The sequence below is a fragment of the Elephantulus edwardii genome, unplaced genomic scaffold (genome assembly GCF_000299155.1).
Source record: "Elephantulus edwardii isolate Elephantulus edwardi_28Jun2011 unplaced genomic scaffold, EleEdw1.0 scaffold00191, whole genome shotgun sequence".
Taxonomy (NCBI): domain Eukaryota; kingdom Metazoa; phylum Chordata; class Mammalia; order Macroscelidea; family Macroscelididae; genus Elephantulus; species Elephantulus edwardii.
In genome coordinates, this window is record NW_006399941.1 from 2,526,415 (window position 1) to 2,539,015 (window position 12,601).

The 12,601-nt window shown below is 42.3% G+C and overlaps 1 protein-coding gene across 1 annotated transcript in view; it reads right to left on the minus strand.

Annotated features, from left to right (window-relative positions):
- Positions 1-12,601, minus strand: part of MTMR12 (myotubularin related protein 12) — a 113,920-nt gene that overhangs the window by 64,060 nt on the left and 37,259 nt on the right. The window contains exon 2 of the mRNA XM_006896790.1: positions 4,632-4,692. Coding sequence (XP_006896852.1) covers positions 4,632-4,692 — 61 coding nt within the window. The remainder of the gene's footprint in view (positions 1-4,631; positions 4,693-12,601) is intronic.

Here is a 12,601-nt window from a genome sequence, read left to right on the forward strand (position 1 = left end):
ACATGGTCTTTCACTAAAGAAACAAGAGAAGAGTTTATGCTATCTAGACTCTCAACAGACATATGCTTTGGAGTATGTTTTCCATCTTTTGAAGGGTTAATCATTTCAGGCTGAAACTCTAAGGAAACAAGGGAAGAGGTTGGTCACCAGGCTAGCCTCCAGAGAGACCACAGAACTTGAAGAAAACAATGCAGTCTGAGCCTCATTAGGGTTTAAAATAGGTCCAGAAAAAGTACACCAGCTAAATCCACAGCAAAAGCTACGTGAGTAAGGCTTCTTAGGTTTAAAGCAGGACTTCAAATCAGTTCTTCCAAGGTCAGTCAAGGCCAGCCAAGTGAAATCAGAATGGACTTGAATTTATAAAATTCAGGTGAACTTGAGGGGAAATATTATGGATGCACACCCTGACAGGAATGTAATCTTCCTCTCAGAAAAGAAGGGCAGTGTGTTGTATAGCAACCAAATTTCTTGACCATCACAGTCAGAAACAGCATTTGGCCACTAAAAGATGGCACCACTTTGAATGTGTATTGCTCTTCACAGTCCTGGCAATAACGCATCAGAGATGCACCCTGTCTCCATACTTTTCCAACCTATATACAGAACAGATCATGTGGAAGGCATGGCTCTACGAGAAGGAATGTGGCATCAGGATTGGAGGAAGACTCAACAACCTATGTCATGCAGATGACATAACCCTGCTTGCTGAAACTGAGGAGGACCTGAAGTGCTTGCTGCACAAGGTCAATATGAATTGAAGCTCAACATCAAGAAGACAAAGATTCTCACCACTGAGCCAACTGGCCGCACCACAATAGATGAAGAGATTAAGGCTGTTAACTATTACAGCTTGCTTGGCTCCACAATCAACACTCTTGGCATGAGCAGGCAGGAAATAAAAAGAAAAATTGCATTAGGAAAATCTACTGTCAAGGACCTCTCCAGAGTACTGAGAAGCAACGAGGTCAGTCTAGAGACTAAGGTGTGCCTGATCCAGGCCATGCATGGTCTTCACAATTACTTGCTATGCATCAGAAAGCTGGACAATGACTAAGGATGAGAGTAGAAGAACTGATGCTTTTTGAGTTGTGGTGCTGAAGAAAAGTCTTGAATATACCGTGGACCACCAAGAAAAGAAATAGGTCTGTCTTAGAGAGGGTAAAACCAAGTTTCTCCTTGGAGGTTAGGATTTTAAAGCTCCATCTCATATACTTTGGGCATGTGGCCGGAGGTGGGGGGGCTGGCTGGTCCTTGGAGGACACCACACTTGGAAAGGTGGAGAGACAAGACAGGATAGGAAGATCTCAGATGAGATGGATTGATATAGTAACTCAGGAAATGGGGGTAGGAGTGTCAATGTCAGTGAGACTGCCTCAGGACAGGGCAGGCTTCAGGGCTGTTCTACACAGGGTCACTATGAGTCAAAGGCGATTCAAAGGCACATAACAACAACATCATGCTCTTGGAAGTATTCACTATGCTTATTCCAAGCCTCCTAATCCAGGGCTCTGACTCAAAACTTTCCTGTTCATGATGCTTTTCCACCTCAGCCAAATTTAAAATTCAGGTCTGTTTTGATTTCACCTTCTTTGGCCATGACTCAACTAATTCAAATAGCTTTGAAGCCCAAGTTTGATGTTTCTAACTTCAAAATGAAAGAGCCTTTTCATGTGTTCCCCCCCTCTATTTTTTAAAATACTTTGCACATTTAAAAGAAACCTTACTGTGATTCCAATGAAAACTTACAGAACTGATTTTTGATTCAGTAATTCATACCCTTATTATGGAGTTAACCATTAGTATCAGTGTTGTCCCTGCCTTTGGCACAAATGTCTTTACCCACTTATTTCCCTGCTCCACCATCCACCAGGATACCCATCCACTTCTACCCACTCCCTTCACATCTATCTCCCATTGACCAGCCCTTGATCTAATAGCTTATATATGAAGCTTCCTTGGCTTCTGTGATTCCAAACACATCAGCTGTTAGGGACCTCTCCAAAGTACTAAAAAAGTACTAAAAAGACGGCACATAACAAAAACAACAACAACAATTCATACCCATTTTTGTCTCATGACACTGACTACACTTCTTTTCTCATTTTCTCCTTCTGTATGCCACTCACTCATCCTTCGAATCCTAGCTCTTCTTGCCTTCTGAACGATAACCCTCTGCAAATGCTGCTCTTTTGATGATGTACAAGTCATAGTGGACTCAAAAGCGATGGGCTGGGTTGGGTTTTTAAGCTAAATATAAAAATTCATTTCAAAATCTCTATAAAATGACACAACAATATAATATATAGATGAAGGTTTAGGCTATTTAAAATGTGTTTATGTATTTATAATATATAATAAATATACTAAAGTTCATTTAATAATAAATCATTTTAAAAATTAATTTCTATAAATGATATATAATAGGAAGGTTCGATGGCCTGGCTGTAAGAAGCTGTGCTGCAATCCCAAAGGTACAGGGTTTGAATCTACCAGCAGCTCTACAGAGGAAGGATGGGCAATCTCCTCTCAATGCAATTTACTGCCTCTGAAAACCCGCTGGAGGGGCAGCTATAGGTTGGTTCCAACTCGACAACACACAAAAGCCACAAAATATTTATTTTTATATATGTAATTGTTGTTGATTGTCATCAAGTCGAGCACAACTCATTGCAATCCTATGATCAAAAGACCTGAAGTCTTTCTATAAATATCATCGTTTCTCAAAGTTCATCAAGTTTCCAGAGGCACATTGTTTAGGAAGTGAATCCCACTCTTGCATTCAAACCTGTCTTAAGCTGGGAGCTCCACTAAACACTGTTCACCATGGGTAATTGTTATGCCATTTGATACCCCACTGGCACAAAGTTCAGCATCACAGCAACCCCAGGTTACCTCAGTACAGCATATTGACAGAAGAGTGCTGTACCACTTACACTTACACACACACACACACACACACACACACATTTATATATCTTACAGTGGGAAAAGTCTTTGAATTGTAGGGAGATTTTCTTAAAAGTTTCTCTAAAAGATTAAATATGTATTGCCAAAGAAGACAGACCAGTCAGAAATTTGTATATATTCTTAGCTCTTAATAATCTAAAATAAAATATTTTTCAAATAACTATTTCTGCTGAGTCAATTTTAACTCAAAGTGATTCTTATTGGGTTTCCAAGGTTTCTGAACTGGTTTCCAATGTAAATTTTTATGGGAAGAGACTGTTCATCTTTCTTCCTCAGGGTGGCTGGTGGGTCTGAATCACTGACCAGTTTGCTATCAAGACTTAAGACTTAAAGGAAGGGAAAAAAGCTATTTTGAAAAACAAGGTGGTAGAAGAACTGGTTGCACAGCTCACAGAAGTCGCTGCTGCTCCTCAGTTCAGAAGAGATTACAATTTACTTGAGCTAGCATCATTTTCAGTTTGAGGACCACAGTGTATTTGATTCAGGCCATGGTCTTTCAGATTACTTGCTATATATCTGAGAGCTGGACAATGAGTAAGGATGACAGAAGAAGAACTGACTCCTTTGAGATGTGGTGTTTGAAAAGAGCACAGAACATCCTATGGACGGCCAGAAGAACAAATAAATGTCTTGGAGAGGGTGAAGCCCAAGTACTCTTTGAAGGCTTCTTCGCCTCACATACTTTGGACATGCTGCTATGATGTTGGAGAGGGAAGGACATGATGCAGGGAAGGGTGGAGTGTCGGTGAAGGAGAGGAAGACCCTTAACCAGGTGGATTACATGGTAACTGCTGCAATGGGCTCTTGTGTGTCAGGAAGTGTGAGGATGGTGTAGTAGATAAGGCAGGGTTCAAGTCTTTTGTTCATAGGATCGCTATGAGTTGTACTCGACTCAATGGCACCTAACAACAACAGGGTCATATTTGACCATCTTCTAAGTGAGCAACCAATCCAGCTTGCTATCTAGGGAGCCCTGGTGGCCTAGTGGTAAGGAGGCGCACTGCAAACCAGAATGCAGTTTGAATCCATCAGCAGCTCTATGGAACAAGGACGGGCAATCTTACCCTGTGTGTTATAGCCTCTGAAAACCTGTGGGAGGGTCAGTAATGAGTCAGTTCTGATTCTGAGGCACAGAGCAACAATATACAATGACCTTAGAGCAAAGCCCCGTGACCCAGGGCTGTCAAACACTAGCATCCTCTGGACTTGGGCTCAGAGGCGAACAAGGCCAACCATCGAGGGGTGCTCTGAAATATGCAGGAGCTGGTCCATTAAACGGCAGCAAGGGGTCGTGAGAGGGGAAATAAAGTAGAGGGTGTAGGGTTCTGTGGGGAGGTGGCTTTTCCTAATTTGAGACCTTAGTAATAACTGGGCCCAGCAAGGCAACCTGGAAAAGGGCTCATTTGCTTGTGAAAGAGGTGAACAATTGCCAGGTTTATTTTCATCAGTCTGGGAGAGGGTGGGAACAAGAAAAATTCCTTGCAGATGTTGTCACACCCAGGTGTAGTTATGGAACTAAAGACCTAGCTATTTGTGTCCAGCTCGTTACTGTGACATGCCCTCTGGGTGAAAACAAAGAGTTTATAATTAGCAATACTGAGAATGAGGTAATTTACCTTTGGCTTTGGCTTACACATGAGGTTAGACATGAAAATGACCGTTACCTGGCAACAAGTGAAGAGTCACTTCCTTTTCTGTTACTTCTTTGTCGTTTGTGTGAATGTCCTACAAGAGAAGAATAAAAGGTAATTTTTTCCCTATGCTTAAAGGGTCAAAATGAATACTAATGAGCTTTGTATTTTAAAACACATTAAAATATTATATCCCACTCAAGGATTTAAATACATATTTTTTTAATATGACAGGATTATTACTTTTTTTAAAATGCTGTTAACTAAACGAAAACATAAAATTCCAACAAGTCAGAGGTGGTAAAGGGCTGAAAGGCAAGGATGTCATTTTAAAGACTAAGGTGTGTCAGACCCAAGCGATGGGAAAGTTTGCTGTTAGGTACCTCTTCAGGGTACTGAAGAGCAATGGTGTCACTCTGGAGACTAAGGTTCATTTGATACAGGCTATGGTCTTTGCAATCACTTGTTATGCATCAGAGGGTTGGACAATGACTAGGAAGGATAGAAGGAGAATTGATGCCTTTGAGCTTGAACTGTGGTGCTGAAGAGGAGGATTGAATATACCATGGACTGCCAAGAAAACAAACAGATTCATCCTGGAGAGGGTTAAACCAGGCTGCTCCTTGGAGGCAAGGATTCTGCGGCTTCATCTGACATACTCTGGACATGTTATAAGGAGGGACAGGTCCTTGGAGAGGGACATCATGCTTGGGAGGGTGGAGGGACAGTGCAGGAGGGGAAGACCCTCTATGAAGTGGATTGATTCAGTGACTGGGGTAATAGGGATGGGTGTGTCAGATGCAGTGTGATTGGCACAGGATACAGCAGGGTTTAGGGCTGTTGTACATTGGGTCACATAGGGTACATATGAGTCACAAGCGACTCAACGGCACATTAACAACAACAAACATAAACATGTGAAAGTTGCACAATGAATAAAGAAGACGGAAAAATAACTGATGCATTTGAACTGTAGTGCATGTGAAGAATAGTGAACATACCATGGACTGCCAAAAGAGGAAATCTGTTTAAGAGTAAGTAAAGCCAGAGCGCTCCTTAGACACAAAGATGATGAGACTTCATCTCTTATACTTGGGGCCTGTTATCAGACGGGGCAGTCCCTGCAGAAGGGTGTCATGCTGGGAAAGGTTGAGGGTCAGCACAAAGAGGAGGGCCCTCAACAAACGGATTAATACAGTGACTCTACAATGGGTTTAGGCGCAGAGGAGACTGTGAGGATGGTGCAGGACTTCCTTCTGTTCTCCAGAGAGCCACAAAGGGGAGGAACTGACTTGATGACAATAGCAGCAGCAACGGTTCCCAAGCTGAGGGGAAAGGAACCAGGTCAAACAGCACACTTCAAAGAATGACCATGAACCAGAAAAAGGGAGCTCAGGAATAGAACAGATGACATTCCACCCTCTTCCTTCAGCAAGACCTAGGACTAGAAAGCAATTAAAAAAAAAAGTGTGTGTTCTTGATGGGGGAGGGAGGGAATGAATATATACAAAGAGCCTGAAGGCAAGAACAGAAAAAATGTGTCATTTTAATAATGATCAATACTCTGCTCTGTAGTGCATCAGTCTTCAGCAAAGATGGTTGTGTCGGTTCTGTATTATGTTAAATGACGAAGTGCCACAGCGCTCAATCACTTCTAACAGGGAACCCAGGCCAAACCTTAGGTTCTTTGTGAAAATAACTTTAACTGCTCCAATTCTGGTTTCAGTGTTTACTGAAAATTCAAAGCTAACTCAGCTCACACTCAATTCACTCACTGCCAGCTCATGGAACGAGCTCATAGCTGAGCCTCCACTGGGTTTCCAAAGCTGTAAATCCCAAGGGTGGAGACTGCCTACCCCTCTCCCTTGGAGCTGCTGGTGGATTAGCACAGCTCGAGAGGCTTGGCCTTCAAGTGAGTTGCACAACTTCTTACAGACGTCACCACCAGGGTTCCTCCCAAAGATAATCAACAAGCTTTTATGAATTAATGTTTCCCTGTGAAGGAGCCCTGGTGGTGTAATGCACCTGCTGAGAACCAAAAGCTTGGCAGTTTGAACCCATCAGCAGCTCTGAGAGAGAAAAATGGCCAGTCTCTTCCTGTACCAATTTACACCCTTAGAAGACACATGGAGGGCCACTATCGAGTTAGAACCTACTTGACTGCAGTGGGTTTTGGTTTTGGGTTTCACTGACTGTGAAAATAGATTTAACTGCATGGATTGTAACAAATATGGATAATATTGCAAAGAATAGAAATTCCAGAATACTTAATGTCAGAACTTGTACACAGAATAAGAGGCAGTTATTAGAACAAAATAAAAGAATCCTATGTTGGACAATGACTAGGGATGATAGGAGAACTGATGATGTCTTTTGAGCTGTGGTACTGTAGAAGAGTACTGAATATACCATGGACTGCCAGGAAAACAAACAGGTTTGTCCCAGAGAGGGTGAAACCAGGCTGCTCATTGGAGACAAGGACTCTGAAGCTTTGTCTGACATACTTTGGACATGTTACAAGGAGGGACTGGTCATTATGCTTGGGAGGATGGAGTGGGGAAGACCTATGATAAGACGGATTGATTCAGTAACTGGGGCAATGGGGGTAAATGTGTCCAAGACAATAAGTTTGGCAATAAGGATAGAGCAGGTTTGAGAGCTTGTGTACACAGGGCTGCTATGAGTCGCAAGTGACTCAACAGCCCATAACAGCAATAATATGGTTTAAAATTAGGAAAGATGTATGTCAGGGTTGCATCATTTCACAACACTAAATTCAATCTGTATGTTGACCAAATAATCAAAGAAACTGGATTAGATGAAAAAGAAAGTAGCATTAGAACCAGACAAAGACTCATCAACAACCTGCGATATGCATATGACAAAAATCTTGCTTTCTGAAAATAATACAGACTTGAAGAATTTACTGACAAAGGTTAAAGAATATTGTTGTTATGTGCTATTGAGTTGTCAGCGACTCATAGTGCTCCTATGCACAGCAACTGTGAACCCTCTCCTGTCCTGAGCCAGTCTCACTAATTTCAACACACCAAGTCCCATTACCCCAGTTACTGTATCAATCCATCTCATCTGGGATCTTCTTCTCCTGTGTTGTCCCTCCTCCCTTCCAAGTATGATGTCCTTCTACAAGGACTAGTCTCTCCAGACCATGTGTCCAAAGTATGTGAGTTGGAGCTTCAAAACCCTAGCCTCGAAGGAGAAATTTGGTCTTTACCCTCTCCAAGACAGACCTATTTGTTTTCTTGGTAATCTATGGTATGTTCAAGACTCTTCTCCAGCACCGCAATTCAAAGGCATCAATTCTTCTTCTGTTATCCTTAACAAGTAACTGACTCTGACTCTTAGTAAGTAATTGCAAAGACCATGACTTGGATTAGGTGTACCTTAGTCTCTAGACTGACATCGTTGGTTTTCAGTACTCTGGAGAGGTCCTGGACAGCAGATTTTCCCAATGCAATTTGTCTTTTGATTTCCTGGCTGCTAGTGCCATTAAGAGTACTGACTGTGGAGCTGAGCAAGCTGTAATTGTTAACACCCTCAATCTCTTTTCCATCCATCATGGTGCTGCCAAATGGCCCCGTGGTGAGAATCTTTGTCTTCTTGATGTTGAGCTTCACTCCATATTGAAGACTGCAGTCTTGACCTTCTGCAGCAAGCACTTCAGGTCCTCCTCACTTTCAGCAACCAAGGTTGTATCGTCTGCATAATGTAGGTTGTTGGTGAGTCTTTCTCCAATCCTGATGCCACAGTCCTCCTCAGAAAGCCCAGTCTCCCAAATGATCTGTACTGCACACAGATTGAAAAATATGGAGACAGGCTGCATCCCTGATACTCTCTTTCCTGATTTTGAATCATGCAGTGTTTCCTTGCTATAGCCTCCAATATGCATTACACCTCAACATAAAGAAAACCAAATCCCAACATCAGGACTAATATGCAACATTATGGAGGTGGGAAAAAGGGTGAATTGCCAAGGATTTTATTTAACTTGGATCATAATGAACACAAATGGAAACAGCAGTCAAGAATAAAATAACGCCCTGTAATGGGCAAATGTGCTGAAGGCCTATCAGAAGTACAAAAATACAAAGGTAACACCATGAGGACTAGGGTGTTCCAACCAAGCCATGGTCTTTCCAATCCTCTCATTCCCACATAAAACTAAACAAGGAACAAGGAGGCAAGGAGAACTGATATCTTTGAATTCTCGTGTTGGCAAAGAGTATTGAATACCACAGACTTCCAGTAAAATGAAGAAATCTGTCTTGACAGAATTACAAACATAATGTTCTACAGATGCAAAGATGTTAAGACTCCAACTCATATACTTTGGACATAGTATCTGAAGGATTATATTTGGTAATTTGTTGTTGCTGTTATGTTCCTGACAAGTAGGAATGACTCATAGCTGACCCTCCAGTGGGTTTTCATAAACGATATATCACACCAGAGGACACTATGCACCTTTCTCCCGCAGAGCAGCTGGTAGATTCAAATCAAATGTCAATGGGCTGGCAGTGTGATTCCTTACCCCAAGACCACCAGAGTGCCTTACATAAAATAGAGAGGTTGACAGAAAGAGGAAGCCTCTAAAGATATACTGAAACACAGCAACAATTGTGAGGATGACACAGGGCCAAGCAGTGGTTCATTCTGCTGGACTCAGTATTTACGTCCAAACTGACTTCACACTTAAAAACAACAATGAACTGATGAGCCAAAACAAGTATCATGAGTGAGTGTTAACAAAAAGAAGGCACTGTGGCCTCTAATGTGGCCTGCCACACCATCTACAAAGTATTCCTGCTAATACACCTAACCGGAGCTATCTGCGTCAGCATCTACATCAATCAACAGTGTAAAGGAAACATCAAGACCCAGAAAGACTTTACAGGACACCATGGAGATGCAGTCTGTAAAACCTCTTCTGCGGAAAATGTCACAAGACACAATCACTTTCGTCGATTAAGAAACTACAAAGGGAAGAAGAGCTCAGCAAATAGCTAGCTCTGAGGATGAATTTTCTGAATTTGTTAACTCAGACTGAATCAGGGCATGACAGGAAACTTGGGAAGAGCTAAGGCAAAGACAGCCCAGACAGTTGAACTGGAAGCTGAAGAATGGTCTGATTTTTTTTCAGAGCACCTGTTTCTAATAGAAGGAACCCTGGTGGCATAGACCATAACGTATCAGGCTGCTAACTTAAAGGCTGGTAGTTCAAATCCATAAGCTGCTCTGAACGAGGCAGATGGGCAGTCTCCTCCTGTAAAGGGCTGTAGCCTCAGAAACCCAATGGAGATTGGAACTAACTCCATGGAGGGGAGCTATGGGTTTTGAGCATGGTCTATCTTGGAGATGACTAGGAGAAACCAACCAAATGGAGTCAGCAGGGTGCTCAAACTCAGACTCTCCAGGGGAGCTTGTTGCTTATACAGACACTGAGGCCCGACCACAGATCTAAGGAAACAGTGTGGGCTGTGCTGGCTTTGTGGAAAGCTCTCCTGATGAGACCAGTCATGACTCATCATTTCATGCATTACCCAGCATTTCACGCATGACTCGGCAGTCTGTGCAAATGTAGATGTGCCGAGTGTTTTGATTAATTTAGAAATTTTTATTGTTTGAGAGGTTTTCATTACCTGTCACAGGCAGAAAAACAAAACTGAAGAGCAATTCTTTTTGACAGGTTCTATCATCTGTCCCTACAGAAGGCAAAGCTATTTATTAAATTCAATCAACTGTGAGACAACTCGACTGGTGCTGGGAATTTGGTCCCAACGGAACCAGCTTTGAAAAGAATGTCTATTATTATGTCAGCAGAAGTGTCCTCGTCTGACGATGATGAATTTACACTACTCAAAAGCCACCCACCATTAATTACTGAGATAGTTAATAGAGCAAAGGGTGATATTTTCCTTTCTTCAAAGGTTTGAAAAGAACGCTTTCAGGAATACATATGAACACATATCAGTAAATGTATCTGTTTTATTGTGGTTCAATCAATAAGTTGCTTTTTGTTCTCCCTATAACAAAACTCTAGTGGCCAAGTCCATGGAGAGCTATGATGCTAATCCAAAAGGCATCTGTCCTCCTCAGGATGTTCAAATCCATCAATTCCAAGGAAGAAAGAGGGGTAATTTCTCTTGGGATTTACAACCTCAGAAACCCAATGGAGGGTCAGCTATGAGTCAGTTTCAACTCAACAGCACTGAGGTCTTCTTTCATAAGTTCCACAAACAAATCAATTAAAAGGATTCTGTCCTACTGACATTCCCTTTTCCCTGAGAACTGTCTCCTGTTCCCTCAATTTCAAGAAGCAAGCCATCTAACTCCACTCTAGTTCAAATGGGGAAGGAGGGTCTTGGGTAGGCGTCACATGACAGGCTAATCATTATCTATCATATTAAGGGGTTATGAACTGCTAATCAAGCTGGCTGATTAAACTAAAGATTATATATCCGACCTCAAGTAAGGAGAAGCAGAGAATGCAATACATGAATATCCAATCTGTGGAGATAAAACACCAATCCCAGAGAGAAACAAAAGCCTACGCACTCCAGGCTTTCGGGTCTTGGTTAGGCCCAACCCACACCTTCGACTCTAAGCTCCACCTGTATTTCTATCAAAGGCCTTCGCTGACAGAATTTAGCTACAGTGGATTTCGGTTATTCTCACATAGGCCAGTTGCATTAACAACAGAAAAAACACAGAAGTGGCCATCACCACCTCACCAGCACCTGCAGAGAATTGTCAAATGCTGGACCCAGCACCAACTGTCTACACAGTGTGGGTTTAGATAGGATTAAGTGTGAAGACTCTGGATTCTGTCACTCTTTAGCTTAAAGAGAACAGTCCTGGAACAGCTTTCCTCAGCTGCTATTCCACATTCCCTCCCTGGGTAATGACATATCACACATACATCACAGAGGCATGTTACACATCAGGGAGACACACATCACACACACCCCCCCCACGAAACAAGACACCATTCTTAGTCTGTTACTTCCTAATTTAAAATGTATTTATAAGAGTTAAGAGCTCTGGTGGCCTAGTGGGTAAGAAGCTGTTTTGCCAGGCCAAAGATGAACAGTTCTAATCCATTAGCAGTTCTGAGGGAGACAATTTCTGCTTTTGCGATTTACAGCCTCTGAAACCCCACTGGAGGGGAAGTATAGGTCATTTCCAACTCAATGGCAATGAGTTGAGTTGTTGAAATATATATATTCTGGTTCTTTTTTAAAGCAAAGGCGGTTAGGCTTCTAAAGATAGTTGTGGTTTATATGTGGAAAGGCAGAAGTGCTATTTATAAAATTAAGCATGTGCTACTTATAAAAGTCAAATTATAAAACCCAAGGTAATTTCAACGTACCCTCACTTTGAGTGCTAGGTACTGGGGACTCAAGAAACAAGGAGCTCACAGTTCAGCTGGGAGAATGAGCAGTACAACCACACTTCTACAATCAGCATTTGCTTTTGTAACTTTTGATGATCATGATACAGTTGATGAAATTGTTGTGCCAAAATACCACAATGGAAATGGACATACCTATGAAGTGTGAAAGGCCTTTTCTAAGCAAGAGATGCAGACCACGAGATCACCAAGAGGTCATGGCGGAAAGTGTGAAGGTGGGAGGGAACTTTGCTCTGGTGCTGGTGGAGGTGGTGCGAGCAGAGGTCGATATGCAGGAGGTGATGGCAGTGAGGATGGATGCGGAGATGATGGTGACAGCTATGGCAGTGGTACAGGTCATAGCAGTCGAGGAGGTTATGGTGGGCCAGCATATGGAGGTGGAAGAAGGTGGTGTAGGAAGACAGTGGAAAGCATCATGGTTATAAGGAAGGAACAAATGTTGACAGTGGTAACTGTGGTGGTGGTGGAGGGAACTAGAATGATTCTGGAAATTCTAGTGGACAACAGCAACTATATTAAGGACCCATAATTTGGTGGAAGAAGCTCAGACAGTCCTTATGATGGTGGTGAC